This window comes from Sarcophilus harrisii, chromosome 5 (assembly GCF_902635505.1).
Source record: "Sarcophilus harrisii chromosome 5, mSarHar1.11, whole genome shotgun sequence".
Taxonomy (NCBI): domain Eukaryota; kingdom Metazoa; phylum Chordata; class Mammalia; order Dasyuromorphia; family Dasyuridae; genus Sarcophilus; species Sarcophilus harrisii.
This window is the reverse complement of record NC_045430.1, coordinates 191641198-191665254: the sequence shown is the minus strand read 5'-3', so window position 1 is coordinate 191665254 and position 24057 is coordinate 191641198. Positions and strand designations below refer to the sequence as shown.

The 24057-nt window shown below is 43.2% G+C and overlaps 1 protein-coding gene across 4 annotated transcripts; it reads right to left on the bottom strand.

Moving 5' to 3' along the window:
* Positions 1-77: 77 nt before the first annotated feature.
* On the bottom strand, positions 78-23898 carry EPHB6 (EPH receptor B6). Of its 4 annotated transcripts, none has more exons than XM_031939240.1 (17): positions 23263-23897; positions 9392-9592; positions 9047-9111; positions 7896-8622; positions 6811-6966; positions 5821-6168; positions 4787-4911; positions 4367-4529; positions 3919-4033; positions 3557-3612; positions 3036-3155; positions 2593-2840; positions 2149-2343; positions 1698-1847; positions 906-1099; positions 596-751; positions 264-372 (listed from the first exon to the last, which is right to left on the bottom strand). In XM_031939240.1, the coding sequence occupies exons 2-17, from the start codon at positions 9486-9488 to the stop codon at positions 264-266; spliced, it is 3024 nt and encodes a 1007-aa protein (XP_031795100.1). In that variant the 5' UTR covers positions 9489-9592; positions 23263-23897. The 4 variants fall into 4 exon arrangements, with proteins under 4 accessions (XP_031795099.1, XP_031795100.1, XP_031795101.1 ...); XM_031939241.1 differs by lacking the exon at positions 23263-23897 and adding an exon at positions 22305-23235; XM_031939239.1 differs by lacking the exon at positions 23263-23897 and having other exon boundaries at positions 78-372; positions 9392-9488.
* Between the last annotated feature and the right edge of the window lie 159 nt (positions 23899-24057).

The window sequence follows — 24057 nt, the reverse complement described above, 5'->3', positions numbered from 1 at the left end:
AAAATACTTCTAGCACCTTTAACCTTCCTCCTATGATCTCCTTGTTTCCTATTTACATGAGACCTCATCATACCTCCTTGTTGGCAAAATCCCATTTTTCCCCTTTAATATGGCAATGGAAGAACCATTGTGGAGGGAAGAGTTCAAAGAATAAGTCTTGGGTGGGAAGTGAGGAGGAGAAGTTCCTTCCATCTGTAACCAAGGCTCATGCCATTTGTTGTCCATTTGGGGCTGTGCGACCACAGCTGTTTCCTGTCCAGGGATCATACTTCCACTGCGCCTGGCTGGCTCAGATGCTGCTGGAGTAGATGGATGTTATGAAGGAGTTTCTTCTGGTGTCCAGCCAGAGTGATGCCCAAAGCAGGCATATCCCTGGGGAAAGGAGGAATTGGGGTGATGTGGGATATATCCTCTCTACATGGTTCCCGTTAATTACAAGACCTATTTCTGCTGATTTCCCCTGGGAAAGTGGGAATTTTGAGGGAGGAAATAAGCTAAATAGTCTTTTGAATGAGAAGTATGTGGTCCTGACAGTTAACTATTTCTTCCCCCAATCCCTTCTCAGTGTCTATATTCCCTGCCCAACTTTGCTTACTCAAGACCAAGCTGAGCCACCTCATTGAAGCTACAGATCCCAACTTTGGAGAAGCTGTCCTGATAGCACTCCATGCCGATGGCGGCCAACCAGGCCTGGGGGGTTTCCAGTGAGGAGAAGTCCAAGGTCACAGGACTCAATAGGATCTGTGATGGTCTAGTGGGAGAAGGGATTAGGCTGTTCAAGGGCTTCATGTTCAAAGTTCATAAGCAACTTCCATACCATGTGTCACCCAGAGTTTTTGCCTCTCCCATTGATAACCCATGTCTTCTACTTAGTTTCTCCCTAGCCCTCTGTAGTTTCCCCAGACCTTCCCCTATGGACTCCGCCAGCCTGTAGCATCTCGGGCTTGCGGATCATCTTGTCCAAGGCGGCCACCAGCTGGTCAAAGTGAGGTCGCTGGGCAGAATCCTGTTGCCAGGTATCCAGCATCAGCAGGTGCAGTCCACTGGGGCAGCCTGGGGGTGGAGGAAGCCGGAATTCCTGCTCTATAGCATTCAGCACCTAGAGAAAAATTACAGAAAGTCAGAGAATCAAAGACTTTCAGACTCTGTGGGGCAGTTCTTCAGAATGCATGTAGTACAAGATGAATAGGAATTCTCTTCACCGGCTCATTAATATCCAGCCTCTACCTGAACACCTGCAGAATGGGAGGAACCCACTACTTCCCAAGTCAACCCATTTCATTTTTGGATAGCTCTAATTGTTAGCAAATTATCCCTTCTATCAACCTTAAATTTGTCTCCGTAATTTCCCCTTGCTTCTAATTCTTCTATTTGGGAGCCAAGAGAGCAGGTCTTTTCCCACTGGCCAGCTCTTCAAATCCTTAAAGACAGCTATGCTATCTCACAATTCCCTTCTCTAGGCTAAGAATCTCCTCTTCAGTCAATCACATATAGCAATTTGGTGGGAATACCGAATGATAGTGAATTAAGGGACAGGAAAATGGCATTGGACTTACATAGAAATGAGTATGTGGAATTTATGGATTAAAGAGTGGCAGAGATGTGGGATGGGGTGGCTACTAAATTAGAAGGAATGGGAGGGAGTTTTGACATTCAGAGATTAAACCCCCATGCAGAAGCAGGGTAGATGTTCTCACCTCTTGGTCAGTCATGTCCCAGTATGGGCGTTCCCCATAACTCATCACTTCCCACATTAGGATCCCAAAACTCCAGACATCACTGGCTGCTGTGAATTTTCCGTGAGCTAGGACCTCAGGAGCTGCCCAGCGAAGTGGAGGTTGTAAACCCTGGAAGGAAGTGGATGGGAGACTTTGAAATTCCGGAGTTCCCCAATTAGTGCCATAGTTTTTTAGGCATTTATTCAGTCCTGCCTTTGCCAGGATTTCTTAATATCTCTTCCCAAATCTCCCAGCATCTTTCCTCAATGGCAGCTCCCACATCCCTCTGCCCTTGGGAGTCATATGTAAACCCTTGTGAATTCCATGAGCTCCCAGTACAACAACAAGGAAAGAAACTTTTCCTTGTTTCTGTTCATAGTCTACTGACCCCCCTGTAGAATGATGGTTTCCTGTGCACATGATCTCTTACCTGGCTGCTGTGACTCAGATAGCTGTGGCCATGCCTAAGGTGGGCCACTTTGCACACCAGGTGGCCATTGACCAGTACACTGTGGGCAGTTAAAACCCTGTGTACAAAGCCACAACTGGACAGGTACTGCATGGCCGCCGCCACACCCCGCTGCATAGCCACGAGCTGCAGGTTACTGAATTGGCCCTCTTGTTGCTGAAGATTAGAGAGCAGAAGTCAGCTAAAGGGCAGAGGGAAGAGATAAAAAGCTACTGACCCAGAGACCTGCCGTGGATCAGGGTTAGGATTAGAAAGCTGCCTTTGGGAGATAGATGGGTAGATCAGAAACCAAGGAGATAAGGAAAGAAGTAGCTGAAGAGCTGTAGGTACTTCTCCCAAGACAATGAGGGACCTCCCCATCCTAGTCCCCAAGACTTTTCTTCCTTCTCATTGGGTTTTACTGACCCTGAGGAAGCTGTCCAATGGGCCATTCTCCATAAGTTCGGTCAGCACCATGAGGGGTTGACTCTTGGTAACTACACCCTCAAGTCGAAGGACATTAGGATGATGGAACTGGCCCAGCACTGCAGCCCGGACCAGGAAGGCACCTCGCTGGCGTTCTACTCCACTGGCCCATAAAGTGTGAATGGCTACGGCTTGCTCCCGCCGTCCTCGGGGGTGCAACCAGCCTCTGCATACTTCACCAAAGGAGCCTGAGTGGTAAATGCACAAGGTTAGGTTGTGCCAAATTGGCACAGGGCAAAAAGATAAGAAACATCTCTAGAAAGGCAATAATTAGGAGTGTTTAATCATACTACCAGAACACCTTGGTTACATGTGGACTGAGGGAAGGGAGAACCTTAAGAAAGTCAGATCAATTCTGCTATTCCATTCAGTTCTTTTGATACCTGGTCCAATGACTTCCTCAATCTTGACATATGCTGGATCTACCTCCCTGGTGAATTCTCTGATGGCCTGGCTAGGGTCTTCATATGTTGATGGATCAATGTAGTACCTCACTCCAAGTCCTGTGATTTGGAGTTAAAAAGGTTAAGATCCATCCATCCTAAAAGTATAACATTCCAGGGAGCTCTCATTGTTGGAGAGATCCATAATACATTTGCATTTGTAACCTCAATGCCTAGTACAGTGCCTAGCACATAGTATGTTCTTAATAAACACATGTTGAGAAACTGATTAAAGATTTAGAGTTGGAATAGATTTTAGAAGCCATCTAGTCTAACTCCTTTATTACAGATAATGAGACAGACTGAGAGAAGTTAAGGTGTCCAGGATCATATAGATAAGACTCTATCATGAGCTTTCCCACCACTAGGTGCCTCTTCCCCATCATTTCCCAGAGCCTCTATTTTTCATCTTGCCTCCTTCCCCAAATCCCACCAGGCCCTTTCCCGGCTCCATTTCATACCACTGGGGCTGGTGTATTGCTGTAGAGGTTCCGTGTATCCTGTCCGTTGACGCTTCCTGTGGGCATAGACTAAGAAACTTGTAATATTTCCTTACCTCCAATTTCCTTTCCCTCCTTGGCTTCTTTACCAACTATCAGCTATACAAGGGGCTGTTCTGTGAATGGCGATTCTCATATTTCCTCCCACGCTCCCACGTATTTCTCTTAAATCTTGATATGGGCAGAGGTAAGGAAAAAGAAGAGCTATAACACTATACCCTTGGGGTGGGGAAGAGGAGTATCCTTAGGCTGCCTTGGGTCAGGGGTTGTGCTGAAGTCAAAGGGTGGGGAGATCAGGTGAAGGGACAAGGGAGAATCATCACCTCTGGAAGATGAAGGCAAAGATGGTGATGGCTGCCAGCACGAGGAAGGCCAAAGCACCCAGGGCAGAACCAACCACCAATGGGAGCCTCTCCGGGATCAGATGGGACAACTCACCTGAGAGAAATACACCCAAGGATGACCCAGTAGAATCTACGACACACCCAAACACATGGACCCACACCCAAAGTTGCTCAAAGTCACACCCAACAACTATGGAAAACACACAAACTGGGGGAGTTGCACTCTTTCAAGGAAGGATGACATATCTATCCCTTCATCCATAGAGACATAAACATGAGGATCCAAGGGTTGTCCAAATTGTGTTTTTCCAAAAGACTCTCACTAGCCAGAGGCTTATCATCTTCTCATTGAGGGGGAGAGGTCCAAAATTCTCTAAAGCCTTCCCTTCCCTAGTCCCCCCTTCCCCATATTTCAGATTCCCCTCACCTTGGCGGAGAGTCTGGAAATAGACTTTGCCCCCATAGGGGCCATGACCTGCTGCACTTCGTGCCCGAACCTGGAAACCGTAGACATGACCAGGGCTCAACTGTGATACGGTGGCTGTGTTGGTCTCACTGGTCAGTGTGGAGAAATGGGCCTCATCTTCTGCCTGGAAATAATAATCACTCTAACCCTGTGCTCAGCTTGACTTTATGATTGATCTCACTCTGAGCACCAAACTCAATTTAGATACAATAAACCTGGTGATAGCCCAAGTACATCCCATCCCACAAAGGTCTAACTGTGCTCCCAACCTCTATTTCCCATTGAATAGCCTAACTCTCTCCCTTTCCCTCTTTTCCTTTCCCATCTCTTGTTACTATTCTCTCTCTGCTATTTCTATCTGTGCCTCCCCTTCCGACCCACCTGGTCATAGTACCGGAGCTGATAGTCCAGGATACGCCCATGCCGTTGGTCAGGCTGTGGCCAGGACACAGTGATGCTGTCAGATGCCCGGCTCACCTGGTGCAGCAGAGGAACTGCCGGGGGGACTAGGGGGAGGGTGTATCACTCAGGGGATGGCTGGGGGGACTAGGGAGAGTGGATTCCTTCAGGAGACTTGGGGTTACATAGACTAGCAGATGATTGGGGAAGCAAGAATGCTACTTAGTGGGTGATATGGGTCAAGGAGTCTCTAGACTATTAGTGACTCCCCTCTCTTTTCTCCTCTTCCCTCCACATAATCTCCCTTATCCCCAGCCCACGAATTGCTAGTTCTGACCAGGAGAATAAAAACATTTTGCTCCTATATGTATTTCCATTGTTTTCTTTTGTATAGATCACTTTGCTTTATTAACAAGGATAAACTACATTTATACTACACTTTAAGCTTTACAAAATACTATTAACGATGTTTCCATGAAATAGGTAGTCCAGGCTTTATTATACCCAGTTTTTATAGGTGAGGAAAAATAAAAGTCAGAAAGGTTTTGCCCTGGGCACAGAGCTAGTAAAGTAGCAAAGCCGAGACCTGAATTTAGGTACTTCTGGCTCCAAATCCCTGCTTTACCCACCTTATAACCAGTACCTGTAATTTTCCAATTTCTTTCTGAAGATAGTACTAAATCTGGAGGGTAAAGGAAGGAGGAAGTCCCATGACTTAGAACCAAGATAACTTATACAAAGTCAAGTCCACAAGAGGCATAAAGGCATGAAAACAGCCACTCCCTAAAGGTAGACAACACTAACAACTAGAATCTTCCAGAATCTAAGAAAAGGTCTGGAGATCTCACAAACAGGGATAACAAGGGGGAAAAAATCACTCCCAGTTTGGGGAAAATTGGGGTGAAGGGAAGATGACAGGTGGAAAAGTAGGTAGGAAAGGGACTAGAAAGGGAAGGTTATTGAGAATAGTAAAAGTTAGGAGAAGGGAGGCTCAGAGAATCAGAGGAGGGTCTCACCTTCATGGATGATGCTGACATTGATGGATGTGGTCTTTGGAGGGTCAAAGCTGAGCTTGGATACTCCATTGAAAGACTGCACCTCCAGGATGTAGGGCACATGGGCCTGTAGCCCTCCTACCAGCACTCGGCTTTCTGTTAGGCCCTGCTGGCGAGGGTCAAAGTAGACCTCATCTCCACAGTGGTGACAAGCCCCACTCTCAGGACCCTGTTGGCCCCCACACTGTCTGCACAGGATGTTGAAACCCACATCCCCTCGACCACCCAGGTCTTGGGGCAGTCGCCAGTAAAGCATCAGAGATGAGCCTTGTACTTCAAACCAAAGGTCTCGGGGAGCTGATGGAGGCCCTGGGGAATACACAAATACCATTTGGAGGCTAGGGCTGGGAGGGACACAGATTTGAAGGGATCTAAGTGGTCTGGACAGCATGCAGGAAAAGAATGAGATTAAATGTGATCAATGAGAAAGGAGTGGATGTAGGTTTGTGTAAAAGTATCAAAAGGGAAGAGGGTGAAGAAGTCTAATCATGAGGTAAGAGAGAAGAGGGATGGATAGTAAGGTAGTAATGAGTGGACAATGAATGACAATTCTTTCTCCTTCCCTCCTTCTCTCCTTCCTTCTTCTTTCCTTCCTTCTTTCCTTCCTTCCTTCCTTCCTTCCTTCCTTCCTTCCTTCCTTCCTCCCTTCTTTCTCTCCTTCCTTCCTCCTCCTTCCGTATTTCCTTCCCCCTTCCCTCCTTTACTTCTCCCTCATTCCCTTTCTTCACTCCTCCTTCCCTTCCTCCCCCATCCTCCTCCCTTCCTCCTCCTCTTCCTCTTCCTCTTCTTCTTCTTCTCTCTCTCTATGTCTCTGTTTGTCTTTCTGTCTCTCTTTCATTCTTTTCTCTTTCTTTCACACTCTCTTCATCCTCTCCCCTCCCTTTCCTTACTATCACCAATTCCTACTTCCACTTACTTCCCTACCCTTTCCCTTGGTGTTAAAAAACTCACCAGTGCAGGGAGCTTCAGGAGGGTCAGTGCTAGACCGATAGAAGCCACTGAGGCAGGGACATGTCGGTGCACCAGGAATGTCACTGTGGCTTCGGGAGGGGCAGGATGTACAGGAGGCTCCTCCAGCCACAGCCTTAAAGGAACCTATGGGGCAGGCTGTGAGAGGCAGATAAGACAGTGAAGGTATGATAACCACTTTCTCCACATCCATCATCTCTCCCCTTCCCTGACCCCCATCCTTTCACCCTTCTTCCTTTTTAGCAGGGAAAGTCTCCTCTGTGTGGCCCAACTTCCCTTCCCACTCAACTATGTTCCCATGCATTCAAACTGGTATAATGTTTCTCCTTTCCTGAAGCCCACAGTCAAAGGGCAGAGCCACAGAGAGAACCCAGACATTCTATTACCCATCCCTGTGAGTTTCTGTTGCTCTTGATATCTAACTCCTTCTCTCTATATCTTTTTCCCTTCTGTCAGCCTGCCCCCTCCAAACTATAGTACTTAGCTCCTTCTTCCAGCCTCCCATGGCTCTTTAAGCCATGCAAAAGTATCTTGCATACACTATCTCATTAACTTCTCATCAGTCTCATGAGCTAGGTAAAATAAGTATCATTAATTCCATTTTACAAATGAGGAAATGGAGTCTCCAATAGCTAAATGTCAACAAAATCTTAGATTGCAAGCCCCTCTGATTTTAAATGTATTATTTTCCCCCAGTCATAGCCATTCCTTCTACCACAAACATTTGGTCAATGGGATCCCTATCTTCCATATTCTCACATTTCTTCAAAAGGCGAATGTACCTGAATGTACCCAACTTTGTCTCTTCACAGCCTTGAAGTTCTGGAAAGAGGCTGTGGGAAGTCTTAAAGGGCAGAATGTCAGGTAGTGGGTGAAGGTAATTTTGGAATGGAATGCAGGGTTAGTCGATCAAAATGGGAGATTCAAAGGAACTTATCTGGTCTCTGGGTGACCAGAACTGGGAGTGTAAGGAATTGATTGGGAGATAATGGTAAACCAGAAGATCTCAGGTAGGTCAGTCAATCCTAGGTATTTGGCGAATCCTGGAGAAGGGGATTATGTCTCACCTTGGCAGGCTCTGTCATCATTTGCAGGCTGATACCCAGGGCGACAGTGGCAGCTTCCTACAGCCACCATCCACTCGCCTTCACCATTACAGTGAAGCCTAGGAGGGTTGCTGCCTACTCCATCATCCTCAGGCTCGGCCTGGGCCACACAGGTGCCCACTGCCTCCACCAGGGAAGCCCCTCCTGCCCCACTGGCTTGTGTCTCAGGAAAGGAAGCAAAGGCCTGAAGCACAGCAGGGCAGGAATAGGAAAATATCTTTACCACCACGAGGGCAAGGCAGGCCCCTGTGTCCTGGAAGGCCACATAGAAGCCGCGCTGAGTCAGTGGCCCAAAGCTCCTCTCCTTGACATTGAGCTGAAGCCCCGTCCCCCCGGCCCAAGAGGAGGAAGAAGCGGAAGCAGGAAAGCTCTCATCTGCAGCAATTGTGTCCACCTTGATCCAGGGCCCCAGATGCCAGGCTGATGCATGGCTGGGGTCATCAGGTTCTTCAGCCTGGCGGTAGTAGAGGGTAAAGGTCTCACGGCAGGTGCCTCCACCCACTCCCAGGCTGGTACATGCCCTCACAGAGAAGTGGAGCCGGATATGTGCCCGATGGGCCCCTTGACGATCCACAAAATGGGTTTGTAGCCAGTTGTCCTGTCCAAGGCCTAGGCCCTCTGCTACATGACATGCCTCAAATGTCCGGGTCAGGCGCTGCTGATTATCCAGGACACTGACCTCATCCCACTGCAAGGAGGGTAGGAAAGGGAAGAAGAGGTTTCTTTAGCCTTCCAGAGTTTCTGGTAAAGTAGGAAAATAACTCGGGGTATACTCAGACCAGAATCTTTTTAATACTCAAATTTAGCAGCATTGGAAGCAGGATAGGAAGGGACACAGCTAATTCATTCTTTCATTTTATTCATATAATGCAAAGTAGCATGCAGAAGGATACACTTTTTTCTGTCCTTATCCTCCTTAACCTCTTCCCAGAAGGCATAGTTCTAAACCCCTACACCTCTTTAGACCCATGAGATCTTCAGGGGAAAGATCCTTGAATAAGCTAGAGATGTCCTGGAAACGGGGGAAATGGAACCAGGTGGGTAAGAGTAATGAGGTTGAATTTCAGATAGATATAGAGCTAATTCTGGGTAAAGGGGTGGGAAGCACTTACCCCTCCTGGTGGGTAGGTGAGCCAACCAATCTCGGATGTCTCTCCAGTAGTATCCAGTAGCACTTCTGCCAAGGATAAGCAATCTCATAGTTCCTAGTTCTCACTTCTACCCCAACGTGGCATCCCTATCATAATTCTATCCAGCTTTGCTTCTTGAGAAGTTCTAACCATAGATCATCTTCCCTATTCATCATATATATCAAATTTTCTTATTTCTTTAATACCTTCATTTTCCTTTAAAATATCCCTTATCCCTCTTTCTAACTCTCTCTATATGTACCAACTCTTCTTTCTATTATCTTTGGGGAGGATTATCCCTCTATCATCCTTTGCCCATCCTCTTACCTTCAAGGGCTACAGTTGGAGGTATAAAGAAGAGAATCCAGATCCACACCATATCCCCCACTTTGTCCCCAGGCTGAGTGGCCCCTTTAATTGACATGGGGTATCTTCAGTGTTTTCACCATTGTCCTAGCCAACATCTCGGCTTCCGGCTGGTTCTGTTGTACCCTCAGAGTTGGATGGTCTCTTATCCAAAATCACTCCCTAAGAGGAGACACAAAACATGGGGGGGGGGCGGGTAGAAAAAGCTATAATTCCCTGCTGTAGATCACAGACTTAATGAACTATTGTACCTATCAAGGCTCAAGATAGTTCCACATAGGTTCCAAGTAGGGTCTTAGTAGAGAGTGAGCTCACTTTCTATTGCCAATGTAAACTCAGTCAAACTGGAAGAAAACTTGGATTTGCCTCCTTTTTCCTCGATCTGTCTTTTGGTTTGGACCCAAGGCTTAGTATGCCCTATTTTTGTGCCTTTATTTCTTTCTACTCAGTGACATGGAATAAACTTCTGACCCCATTCCTACTTTCCAAGGGCATAGGGGTGGGATCTCAGCTGATGCTATGCTCATCTGGAAGATTTGTTTTTGATTCTGCTTCTTTGTTGACTTTCACTCTATTCTTCCCCCACCCCCCAACCACCTTTTGAAACCTAGAAGCTCCTTAGCAAGTTAGGGCAGCTGGGTATGGAACTGCCCCCAGTCATTCCTTACCAGGGACACAAAGGGCCTTCTTTCTTTGCTGTCAGACCTGGCAGTCTAAAATGTTTCAGAGAAGCACTGAAGCAGGAGGGAGGGAGGAATGAAAGGCTCTGGGGCATGATGGAAGAGGGGAACACTTGAACAGAAGTAAGGAGGGGGGGAGGGAGAGGAGACCATGTCGTGCCAAAGCTTACAATAGAATGGGAAAGGAATAGAGATGTGAAATCCCCAAAGGGGTAAGAGTAGAGGAAAAAAAGTGAAGATTTCTGGGAAAACGGGTTTTTTGTAGGTTATCTTTTTCAGTGAAAAATGTTGGATTATTTAAAAGTAATAAATGAAAATTTTAGGAAAAGATACTCCTGTATTGCTATTTATTTCTTCCTCTTCTTAATTATTTCTCAACTCTATGCAACAGAATAACAAGCACTTCTATATTGTTTTCAGTTTGCAAAATGCTTTACCCATTATTATCTCATTTAATTTTCATAACAATTCTGCAAAGGAGGTGCTATTATTATCTCCATATTAAAGATGAGGAAACTGAGATCTAGATCACAAAGCAAGTAAGTATGTGAAGGAGAATTTGAACTCAAGTCTTCCTGTGTTTAATGTGCTCCACTGCACCATATAGCTGCTTCTAAGATAAGCATGTAAAGCAACCTGCAGCATCATGCTTTTAAAGATGCTTACCCTGAAGACAATTACAATTTGACCTTCCATTGGAAGAGTAGTAGTATTTTTTGCTTCTGGAAATCTTCACCATTCAAGAAAGAAGAATTTATTACTTTCTTTGCTTCCTCTTGGGGATTTTTGCTCAGAATATTGGTAGGTAACTACTAGGTCTGTATACCAAAGACATCCCTCAAAAAAAGAGAAAAGGACCTCCTTGTAAAAATATTTATAGCAGCTCTTTTTGTGGCAGCTAAAAATTGGGAAAGCAAAAGGGTATTCATCAATTGAGGAATGGCTAAAGCAGCTGTGGTATATGAGTGTAATGGATTACAATCCATATTGAACTGTAAGAAATGACAAGAAGGATGATTTCAGAATAACCTGGAAAGACATATGAACTGATGCATAGTGAAATGAACAGAACCAGGAGAATGTCACACATAGTAATAACGATATTGTATAGTGAAGAACTATGAATGACTTAGCTATTCTCAGCAATACAATAATGATCCAAGGCAATTCCAAAGGACTAATGATGATGCAAACTATGTCTCAAGAGAAAGAACAGATATTGTTTGAATATAAACTGAAAAATGATATTTTTCACTTTCATTTTTTTCTTTTATTTAAGCTTTCTTGTACAAAATGATTAATATGGAAATGCTTTATATAACTGCACATGCATAACCTATATCTGACTGTTTACAGTCTCAGATGGAGGGGGGGAAGTAAGGAAGAGAAAGCTAGAATTTGGAATTTAAAACTTTAAATACAAATGTTAAAAAATCAGGAGTAAAAAAGAAAATTGGTAGGTATGGAATTGTCTTTCTGATCAGGTCTTACAGAGATTGAGAGTAGAATGAATGCATGCTGAAAGAAGCATCCATTTATTCCTGTAGAATTTAGAAATCTGGCGTCTACCATCCTGATTATTTGAAAAGCTCAGTTCAGGGAGAAATGAGAAAAAAAAAAAAAAAAAGGTTTGGGATTATTTAAAAAAAGTGAGACGGTGGATGACTTCCCTTGACCCTATGATCTTGAGGCCTGTAAGAAAGCTCAAAAAAAGCATCTTAATTGAAATGGTAAGACTTTATATCTTAAATACATTTTCATATTTTCACAACTTATGTCAGTCATAATCAAGAGTCTGTACTTTTCAGATTTATATGGCAAAATCACTTAACCTTAGCTATGAGATGAATTCAGTTCCATAAGGATGGCAGCTAGATGGCACCATAGTGCACAAAGTTTTGGGTCTGAAGTCAGAAATTCTCATCGTTCTGAGTTCAGATCCTGCCTCAGACACTTACTAGCTGAGTAATCCTCACAAGTCACTTAATTCTGTTTGCCTTAGTTTCCTCACCTGTCAAAAAAGCTAGAGAGGGAAATGGCAGACCATATCCAGTATCTTTGCCAAGAAAACCCCAAATGGAGTCATGGAATGTCGGACACAATTGAAAAATGAGTAACCAACAAGAAGAATCTCAAATTGTGTATAGTTCGCCATGAAGAAGTACCACAAATGCCTCTCTACATGTTACAGTTTAGCAATTACTAAATTACATTGTTTTCCCCACCTCCAAGCAAATGATGAAGCCAAGTTCACATGGAAGATGAGTTTCTACTCTACAAGTTATTCTAAAGAGAGAGGAAGAAAGTGATTTGCAAATATTGTCAGATTAAAGATGCATTTCCAAAAGCTACTAAGATCATTAACAAGCCTTGCATTGGACCATTAAATAATCTTTTTGGTTAGTTTAAAAGAAGAGGACTACAATGAAGAAACCGCAAGTCATTCTTTCCAAGTCTTGGCAGCATCACAAAGGGCTTTTCTATTAATATCCTTTAAAAGAAAATTACAATCAATTCATCAACTTTTTTTCATAGAGAAGTGGCATCTGAAAACCAAAGAGAAATGAATTAATCTTTCCCAAGATTAACTTATTATTTGAGAATAGTTAATGTGGGTCATGTAAAATACAGTTCAGCAATTGACTAAGACCACCATTCCATTTGCCCAGGAGTCCTTTCTGAGTCCGAATGTGAAGAGATAATGACATTTGTGAAGAAAAGAATCAATGAAGCACCATGTCTTTGTGTATTTACTGAAGAATGGGCACAGGGGTAGGAAAAAGAATTATAAACGTTATCATCACACCTCTATGCAGAAAGAGAAAACAGATAACATTGCTGAATACATCAGATGTAAAATAAGCAATGCTGGGCAGAAGACTGGGAGTGGTAGCATATTTTCTTTGCTGACTGACTATGCAAATAAATGTGAAAGCATCATGGGAGATCGAAATGGATAAATACCAATGTTACTGCAAGAGGATGTACATCCCATGGCCTAAACTTGCTTCATACTGACGTCATGAAGTTGGACAGTCTCCAGAAGAGCTACAGAAGTGCAAATGAATTTAGTTACAAAGCAAATCAAAGCTGCTCCTGTCGCAGCTGCTGTCTTCAAGAAGAAACAAGACAAAAAGAATGCACAGAATAAAATAGGGACACAGAAGCCTGAAAAGGGAGGGGTGCCCTTTGTGAGTGTTGGTGGTGATGTGTGTCGGGGCTGAATTATTCTGAATTCGAGGTGATAGAGTCTGTTCTATTTAGGATTCACAACCATTGGAATGATCTGCTCTAGTGTGGTCTAGTGGAAAGATCAATAGCAGGGGGTGGAAGTAGAATGGGGAAGGTAGTCTTCACCTTTTTTTGTACTGTAGACCCTTTAGGCAGTGTGTTGAAGGCTATGGATAGAACTCTTTCTCAGCAAGCAGCTGATTCCAACATGTTTTATTGCCTATATTCGTAACTGAAGGAAATGCAAGATTTTACTTTGAGGTTACTAATAATAAAGATTTTTTTCCATTCATTTTGGATCCTGGAGATTTATCCACAGACCCCTTATAGGTCAGTGAACTCCAAGATAGGAATTCTTGACTATATAATTCTGGAGGTTCCTTTCATTTCTAAGTTCTATGGTCCTACTTCTTTCTAGGCCCAATCCTTTTTTTGATGGGGAGGGGAAATCCCTTATAGCAGAAAAGGGAAAAGGTAAGGTTAGATATCTATTTAGCTAAGGGACTACATAGCCCTATGTGTGGAGGATCACAAATCACAAAGAAGTTTCCTAAATGGATGAAATTGAATCTGAGATTAGGTGAATGAATCAATGATATGGAATCAGAGAATCCAAGAGAACAATTCTAAATTTTAATGGGATATGTTCCAAGGGATGGACTGTTCCTCCAGAGAGGTTTGAGGTGGGCAGAGGTCATGGCTGCCAGAATGGGGAGTCCTTTCTAAGAGAATTACCAATGCAATCTGGAATACATGCAGATGGAGTTAAGGACAGATACAGAAGAACATGACTGAGGAGCTGAATGCAGATGTTACCCTGACAAATGGAAAATATTTGAAAAGGAGAAAGACTGCACCCGACAATCATTTGACTGACATGTCTAGGCATGAGCCTCTTAATTTCCATTCAGATTTCACTGGTTTAAATCTCCTTTGTGATGCTAGGCTTTCTGCTTCCAAAATCTCTTAGACTTGGGGGTTCTCTGGAAATTCTGGTTAGTGACTCATTTTGGTCTCTAGTTCATGATCTTGCTTGGATTCCAGTTTGGATCCTGTCCCTTTTTGAAGTGGTCATCAGTCACACCCAATGATCAATCTAATCAATGATGTTTGTCAACACCAATGTAGGAAACTCAATAGTATTTAACATTTAGTGCTTGTTTCAGACTCCTTCCCCCAATTCTGGTTGAGTATACAATGGATAACCCATTACTGCCCTTTAAGATCCCTAGCAAATGGTTGACCAAACCTGGTAGCAGACTACTGAGGAAGTGGCCACAAGCCAGAGGGCATCTGTCCCCTTTTAGGAAGCAAGCAGCTGACTCCAGCAGCAAATGGGGTCAGTTGTTTGGTTTTCTGGCAGGTCTGTGAATACCCTAGATTCTTTTCCTACGTGGGAACAGGGTCTCCCAGAGTTCCTGATCCTCGGTAAGTTGTTTTTTGACCTTCACCTGATGATTATTTGGAACTCAACCAATATGACTTTTATTGTAAGTTCTTTCTGCTACATGCTACTAATCAGCACAGGTTTCCTACTGATCCTTTTTTTTTTAATCTCATGGAAAACAGTCCCTTATTGAAAAAAAATGTAGTGATGATGGGGGGGGGGAATAAGGTTTTTTCTGAAGTTTAAGGAGATATCTGACATTATCCTTAGATCCCATATTGCCAACCAGTGTATTTTCTCATTCTATCAGAGAAAAATGACAAGATTGGAATATACCAGCTCCTTCTGGACATTATCAGAACTTGATATAAAACAAAGGCTCTTAACCTGTTTTGTGTCATAGACCCACTTGAAAGTCTGGTTAAGTCTATGGATTCTTCTCAGAATATTTTTAAATGAATAAAATAAAATATGTAAGATTACAAAGGAAATAAATTGTATCAAAATGTAATTATCAGAAACATAATTTTGAGTTCACATATGTCTGTTTAAAAAAAAGAATAGACCACTAGAATGACAGCAATGGAGATAGCAATGGAGATTCATTTTCTTGAGTTCAAATATGGCCTCAGACACTTACTAGCTGTGTTATGCCAGGCAAGTCACAATCCTTAAACTTGCCTCCGTTTCCTTATCTGTAAAATGAGCTGAAGGAGATGGCAAAGCACTCCTATATCTTTGCCAAAAAACCCCAAATGGTGTCATGATGTCAAATATAATTGAAAACAACTGAACAACAATTCCAGTCCTAACAAATCAATTTCTGGAGGTGTTAGTAATACCTTCACACTCCATCTCTTTTTTATTACCTGTGTAACTCTGGGTACTTCTCTCTTATTTTCCCTATCTATAAAGTGAGGAATTGGTGAGAACTGAAGTCATTTCCAACTCAAAATCCTATGGCATGTTGAATTAGTCCAGGGGAAGATGCTGCTGCTGCATCAAGCCCTATGTTTGGCTGTAACTGAAGTTGAGGCAGATCCCCAGCATTCTCTAGGACTGCTTATCAGGAGTTTGATAAATGGCAAAGATTTGTAGCAACCAGTGAAATTTAGGTCCTGGGATCTGGTCCATGCTCCTCATCCAGGGCCAATCACCACAGATAAAGGCATTGTAGTACTATCCCTTCTCTACACATACTCAGGAAAATCAGACTTCCTAGTCTCCACCATGGTGCCTCTATTCCTGATACTCAATATCTAATTGTGAGGCCCTTAACTACTGTGGGTCTGAGTTCTGATGAATTCAAGAAAAGTTCATAAATGTTACTGATATCATGAGACCATATATCTACAGTTGAAAGAGGCCTTAGAATGACTTTTTGGTTTAACAGGAATAAAAATTAAGACCCAGAGAGGTTTACTCACTTGCCTAGGATAATTCACTCATTCACTAAATATTTATTAAATGTGATCACACAAGTAGTAGTTATAAGAGGAAGGATTTAAACCCAATGTCCTCTGACCCTAGATATAGTTCTCCTTCCATCATACTGTATTATATAGAAAAAAGAAATTGTGGCCTTTAGCGGTGAGGTGATTTAACTATGGCCCCAGAAGTAGCTAGTGACTGCTGGAATTAGCACCACAATTCTTCTTGCCTTCTCCACTAGATAAAACATGTATTCTCTGATACTCAAACACAAAAAGTTGGTGGGATCTTAGGGAAACAATGTATACATCTTCCAATGTTCTTTTCTTAATAGTGGTTGACGCTGCATAATCTAACTATTGCTCAGGATTTGGTCCTTCCAGCAACAGGAATCAGGTCTAGAGATTGTTGCTCTAGACAGACTTTGAGTCAGATTTCTTTCCCTCACACAAGAATCATATTGTTGAGTTTAGTACAACTGAGGCAGAGCAATGCCTGTCATATAGACTATGTGTTTATGTAATTAACCTCAAGCTCCAAATCCTGACTGGCTGGATCTGTTCACAGATCACTGGATCTGCTAGACCAGAGGCAGCAGCTTTGTGGAAGTTTCAAGCAGAGAAGAAATAAATAGTTCACTGTATCCTATTCCTTCCCTTTCGAAGATCCAGTATCATTTGTGAAGAAACAAATGAAAGAGTAACAAATGACTAGAGAATGTTCAATGCTATCACAATATGAGATTAATATCACTTGGCCTTAATACTGAGCTTTGTACATGAATTGGCAGAGATAGTTATATTCTTCAAGATGTATGCAATTTGGTTTAAATATAAAAAGCAGATGAATGGAAGATGGCCTTCTAAAACTTGAATGGCTCTATATAAATATCAGGCTTTGTCTTTTGGTTTGATATAAATTAGACACCTCCAAACCTATTAAATCAAGGAATGATAGCTTACCACAATGACATCTTCATCTGTTCCTGGTATTTTCCCCAATACATTGAAACTGGTTTAAGATCCTTTTTCTGGGCTCATACTAGTACCAATTCTTTACCAAGATGGAGAAATGCTAACTTGAAATGGAGAAACATATAGATAATAGATAGTAGGAATCTGTCTGGAACTATCCAGGATGATATTTTAGTGGGAGCACCCATACTGATAAAACACTGCAAACTCAACTTTTAACAGTTCTTAAGCTTTATGTCGTAGACCACTTTATAGTCTGAAGTTTATGCAACATATTTAAGAATAATGTTTTTAAATATAAAAAAGAAAAACAAGATTAGAAAAGGAATCAATTCTGTTGAAATACAGTTTTATATGTATATGTAAATATATACACATATTTAAAGTTTATCAACCCCTAGATGAAGAACTTCTATATTAGGGGGAAGGTTGGTCTCGGTCTCTATTCCCACAGAACCATGGCAGGACAGCCAGAAGGCTTGGCAAGTATACAAATGTGGTCATGAGCTGGCACATCAGCCCAAGGAGGTAGGGTAGACCACACGTATTGCTGAAATAAAAAGGTAGAGCTTTGAAAAGAAAGATTATATCATAGAGTCATCTTGCCAGCACTCCTGTTATCATGCTTTCTGTTTTCCATGCAGATAGCCTCAACTCAATGCTTCCATTCTGGTCTTTGCTTTTGTACTTCTACTTTACTTCTTAAATTTGCTGTTGAGAGACTTTAGCTCCTGATCAGTTAGCGAATAAGCATTTATTAAGTGCCTACTATATGCCATGCACTGTGCTAGCACTGAGGAAACAAAGAAAGGCAAAAGTAAGTCTATTCCCTTGAGGAGTTCACAGTGTATTGGGTCCACTGTGGTCTCTGGTTTACATTCCCATTTGAATCCTGATTTATATCTCCCAAAGGGTTCTTTTTAGGTTCAATAATTTCCTTATTCATCATTATGTAGCTATATCTCCCCCTCATCCCACCCAAATAAATGGTATATAACATGGAGAAATTTTAGTATGGGGTAGCTTATAAAGCTTAGGGTTATTTAGTCCTAGTTTTTTTTTATGTTTCTAATTCTTTTATCTAGATAGTTTATTTGGGAAACAGGAAAAGTGAAAGAGGCAAAGGTAATATAAAGAAAGGGTACCTAGAGACAGTGGCAATGGAAGAAGGAAAGGGATGGATAATTAACAATCAGTTAGTTAGGTTTAGCTAGGTGGCACTGGATAGAGTGTTGAGCCTGAAGTCTGGATGACCTGAGTTCAAATGTGACTAGATATGTGACCTAGGCAGTTCCTTTAATCTTTGCTTCAGTTTCCTCAACTGTAAAACAGCAATAATGAGAGTACCTACCTCCCAGGATTGTCATGAAGATCAAATGAGATTATAATTGTTAAAACATTTAGCACAGTGTCTGGAACACAGTAGGTGTTTAATAAATGATTGTTTCCTTCCTTCCTTCCTCCTCTACGAATTCAGAGTTCTAAGGAAATAGATAATTCTGCTAGGCTCAGGATCTCAGATTCAGAGGTGCCTGCTTAGGATCACAAAGCCATAGTGCCCTGGGGCATGAAAACAAAGATTCCTAGAGGATCCCGGAGAGCAGAAAGTTGAATGCAGGCCAGTGTGATCCATGACCCCAGTCTGAATCTTGGCATTCATGACACAACTCTTTAGTAAAGTATGATGGGAAAAACCAGAAATGTCAGAAGATTATAGATTAAGAACTGAAAGGTGCCATACAAATGATCTTACCCAAAAGTTCTTAGCCTGGGATCTATGAAGTTGTTTTCTGAAAAATATTTTGATGAATGTACATTTCAATATAACTGGTTTCTGTTGAGATCCTATATATTTTATTTTATACCTTTAAAACTATTATTCTAAAAAGGGCTGAATTGCCTTCACCAGGCAATCAAAAGGGGTCCATGATACTCACATAAAAAATGAACTCCTGGTCTAGACCAATCCCCTTTATTTTACAAATCAGGGAAGTTGAAAATTTGACTGAAGTTACTTGCCCACAGTCACATAGGGATTAAGCAGGTGATTCAGGATTTGAATCCATGTCTTCTGGTTCCAATTTTATTATTCCTTCCTACTATTACACTAACTTTTTGTTCTTGGAGTATAATAATATACTTTATTAAAATGTAGAGGATCTCTACTAGAAAGAGTAAGAGTTTTAAATACTCAGAAATGAAAGAACATTTGACTCAGTGAGGTTCTAAGGCTAGCACTCTATCTGAATCACAGTGCTTTGTTGTCTGACATTCCTTGCCAATTCTTTATCAAACATCAGCGGATTTTGATACCTGACATGGAGTCCTACTTATTGGTACAGAAAAAGTTAAAAGTCTTCCTTAAAAAGGAGAAAATTTTTGGTACCAGCTAATCAGCACAACTACAACTCCTGATCCAAGATTCAAAGACAGAAATTTACATGATCACAAAGCTATTACCGCCTTTAACTAGGCTGCAAACAAGCAATCTACCTATGACTCGATATTGGAAAGATATTTTCCATTGGAGCAAAATAGACAATGTCCTTAGGTACTTGGTCAAAGAATGCAAGTTGGGATTCTGCCAAGCAAAATCACTTCTACAAGATGGTGCCAAGTCCCTTACAGGACAAAAGCTCCTGATTCCTTGTACTTCTTTCGTGTTTGAGAGTTCTCTGTGATTTGTAAAAGAAACTGCCTTATGTTTGGAAGAATTTATACCAATTCAAGAAATGAACTGATTTGTGAAGTAGAGGGGCTTGTCTCAATCCAGGCCAACGTTCAGTTTTCAGAAAGCCAGGAAAAAAAACACAAAAATGGAGAGTTGGAAGAAATACAAAAGACTGATAGTGATGGTGTAGAAAATGAGACTGAGTAGACAGCGATTTTTTTTTTTTTTTTGTGGTAAAAGTAAGTCTAATGAGCTCACATTTTTTTTATTAAGAAAAATGTTACTTTTATCTTTATCTAAACTTGCAGAATATGCTAAATTAATTGTTTAAAAAATCTTTGTAGGGCTTTACTGTGGTCTTTTGTGTTTTCAGGTTTTTATTAACTCTCATGAACTGGTTTTAAAAAAAGGGTAGAAGATGATACATTTCTTAAAGTTCAGAAGCCTGTAGCCTTACTTATAACATATATTAAAATATGTAAAAGTAGATTCCAATATTAAATGTGTAATTACTGCTCACATTAACGATGTTTAACACAGCAAACCTGATAATTTTATGAATAACCCAATTAAATTTAATACGGTTTTTAAAGTTCCTAAAATTAGTTATGTTAGATTTGTATAAGATGTGTTAAAAGGCATTATATCTAATTTGTTTTTTTCCCAAAATTTTCAACTAAAATATTTCTTTTCCCCATGCTTTGAGATTTCTGGACATTTTGCATAACTAGGATGAGGACTGTGATGGAGAAGCTGGAGGCACCAAGAGCATGACTAAGAAAATAGTAATCATAAAAATAATAAACAACACAATAAATAGCCTTCATTCTGGGATTTGCTAATGCTCTCTTCCAAGAAGTCTAGATTGTTACCTTGATAACACTGTTTTCTTTCATACTATCTTCCTAAGTGGAGAGGATACAGGAAACCACAAAGAGAAAAATAGAAGAAGAGAGAGGTCAGAGTATGATCCAGGACATCTAACCAATGACAAAGATGTTAAGGAAACCCATGAGACCTACCTCCCAAGCCATAGATTGTCATCCTTAGATTGTAATATGGGGATCCAGAATGTATGCCAGGGCAGGGACAGAGTAGGGAAAAGGAACAAATGGTACAATACGGGGACAGTAAATCTGTGACTAGGTCTGCAACTGGGCAGGGCTTCCCACCTGTTATCACTGGCATCAGAGTGGGAGGGTCAGCAGCATAAAGCCATTCTTGGGTCTTGCTTTGCAGCTGTCAAAATCTCAGGAAATTCTTATATAATCCCTGATCAGTGCAGCCCTGTAAACTTGTAGCTTTTAATCTCCACCTTGGATAACCTCCCTATAATTCCTTCATCACTCCATGCTCCTCCTCCTCAACAGCTCATTTTAGTTCATTTTGACCCATGAGGAAGAATCAATATGACCTGCATGTAAGACACATAATCTAACTGAGCAATCAGATAGGGGATGAAGAAATATGGATTTATTTTTCTTTGTGTGTTGGGGGGTGAGGAGCAGAGACTGGGTGGGCACACCCCAGTTCTATGATGTTTACTGAGGCTCTGAGCCTCTCCTGCAGTGACTGTCTCTAACACAACATCGTCAGAGCAGGCAGCATCTGTAGACATATGCACCTCCTACTCCCAAAATAAGGGAGTAAATAGGGGCAACTTTTGAGGTGTGAGGTGTCTATATAGTCCCTTCCAGCTGAGATCACCATAAACTGACTAAGTGGGTGTGGATGTGGGTGTGACAGCATAGGAAAGTGTTTTGGGTAAGTGTTTGGGGGCAGTAAATGTGTGTCAACGAAAGCTGGTGTAAGCTAGTCTATGAATGTCTAGGATAGTGTATGACTGTGAGAAAATTCAAAGTTGTATAAAAACATGTCTTGTAAGTGATTGTGCATGAGATTGAGTGTATGCAATAGAGAGCAATGGCAGAGTGTGTGTGTGTGTGTGTGTGTGTGTGTGTGTGTGTGAGTGAGTGAAAATCTGTAGTTCTATTGATAGATGACAGGGGGTCCCCACACCCTCATGTTAGGATGTATTTCTGACTATATTATCTGAATTTATGTTTCAGAATTAGCAGTCTTCACAAGGGGCCAATCCCCCACACCCTTTTCCTCTCTTCAATCTGTGTCAACTTGTGTTCTCAGAGGAGCCTGAGTAGGGAGAACAAGCTGAGAGAGAATTGAATGAGTAGGGAGAGCCTTCAGCTTTGTTGCCTCCTCCCATTTCTGCTCTAGTGTACTTCACTGTTCCTCAGTTTACCTACTCAGTATCTTGATGACATCAGGCTCTAGGCAGGAGAAGGGCTTTATTTTTTGTCTAGCTTTCTTCTCCTTCAGCATCTCCCTTTAATCCTCACACATAATAGGTACTTGCCATGTTTCTCCCTGAGCACTGAATTGGAGTCCCACTGCCAAAATTTCCTTTAGGTCCTGAGGAAGGCTACCCCACAACAGGATACCATGCATATAAGTGATCCTCTCAAAAAGCGTCAATACTCACCCCATCTCAATCTGTCCTCCCACATCTCAGTATTCCCCCAGTCTCAGAAGCAGCCCTCCACTTCTTCAGTTCCTACTGAGTCAAATTTCCTCTGAAGGGTGGAACCAATTGGGTGGGAACAGATTTAGCCCTGACTTTCTCAGCCTAATGCTGCGGCCATTACAACACGAACTGCACTGCTGGGCTCCTGCCACCTCCCCCAGGGGAAGGCGGGCACAAGGTGCCAGGGTGTTGAGCTGCCAAGGTGGGGTGAGATGAGCCAAGCCAGGAAGAGAGGGGAGTGGAGCTGGGGTGTGGACATGGCAGAAGACTGAAGCTTAAGTTTTCAGATTGTGTCGGGGATGCAAAAACTAAGTGTCGAGTCTCCCCCACTCAGCCTCTAGGACTTGGATTGAGGGCGGGGCAGACACACTGCAAGAGGTAGGGGCAAAATAGGATATAGCTATCACTCCGTCACCCCGACACACACATACCTACACACACGCACACCCCTCCACATTTAGTTCCACTTTCAGTAGATGTCCTGGATCAGAGGAATGGGAGGATGGAAGGAGATCTGGTTACAACTTATCAGTCTCACCCTTTCTGAGTTCCCACAAATTAAAGACAGGGATGCTTTTGGGCGCAGAGGCAGGAAGAAAGCTCAGCACTCTCGGCCAAGTCGGAAGGGGAGGGGGCATATTTGACAGGTCCTGGCCCCTTTAGCTAGCCCCAGAAGAGGCACATAGAGGAGTCCAAAATTCCCCTATGACAAAACTCAAAGCAGCTCTCACTTCGGACCTTTCCCTGCCGTCCCCGGGACTTCCTCGGACCTTGCAGAGGCCATGCTGGACAGCCCACAATCATGCAATGTCCTTCTGAGCAGTTAGCTCGTCATTAAGCTAAGCCTTTTTCGACCCCTGCACTCCCTCACCCTAAAGGTCCCCTCCACGCCTCCTTCCCCATTTCGAGGGCTCACCTTTCCGCCCAGGGGGAGACGGCCGGAGTTGCCAAGCCTCCCGATACCTGCAGCTCTCCCGGGAGGGCAGGGCGCGGGGCTTCCCTCGGCGTGGCCCAAGCCCTCCCCCTGGGCTCTGGAGCCGGAGAGCTCCCTTTCCTCCAAGTCCTCAGCCACCGCGAGCCACCGCAATCAGCTCTGCCACCGCTGGCGTGCCTGCCGCGAGGAGTTCGGAGCTCCTACTCGGGCACAGAGGGAGGGAGGGGCGGCGCAGTCTGCTTTCCAAGGCTTGGGTCCAGGATAGGAGGGGAGCGCAAAGATCGGGACGGGACAGCTTCTTCTCACCTTCCGCTGAGCTCGGTCCGAGCCCCCCAGTCCAGGTCCGGCCGCCGCAGCCGCCGCCCGCTCCTCCAGAGCGTCGTCCGGCCCCCGCCCCTTCTTCGACCCCTCCCACCGTGCCCGCCCTCTCACCAGCTTCTTCTCCACCCCTTCCTCTGCTTTCTACTCTCTTTAGGGCTGTAGCAGCAGGTCTTCCCAGTCTCAGCTGCCTCTCCGCTGCCGCCGCCGCCGCCTGGGGGACTGAGCTATGTGCAGACCCTTCCTCACTACCTGGAGACGTAGTCTGGGATGGGGAGAACACTGCTCTGCACCCTCCCGCCTCAAAACCTCCACCGCGCCGTGAACTCCAAGAAGGGTGGCACGCAGGGGGCGTGGAGTGGCTTCGGGGATTATGCCAAGCGGGAAGGTGGGAGGGACGTTGGCAGCTTCTGCCTCGACAATCCTGCCGGCTCCCGTTCCAGACTTGCGGGAACGCAT

Coding starts and splice junctions, on each gene's coding strand:
- EPHB6 (XM_031939240.1), bottom strand. CDS start 9,488: ATGTCAATTAAAGGGGCCACTCAGCCTGGGGACAAAGTGGGGGATATG. Junction 4,912..5,820: donor TGTCAGCATCATCCATGAAG/GTGAGACCCTCC, acceptor CCCTCCCCCTAG/TCCCCCCGGCAGTTCCTCTG. Junction 752..905: donor GGCGGAGTCCATAGGGGAAG/GTCTGGGGAAAC, acceptor TTCTCCCACTAG/ACCATCACAGATCCTATTGA.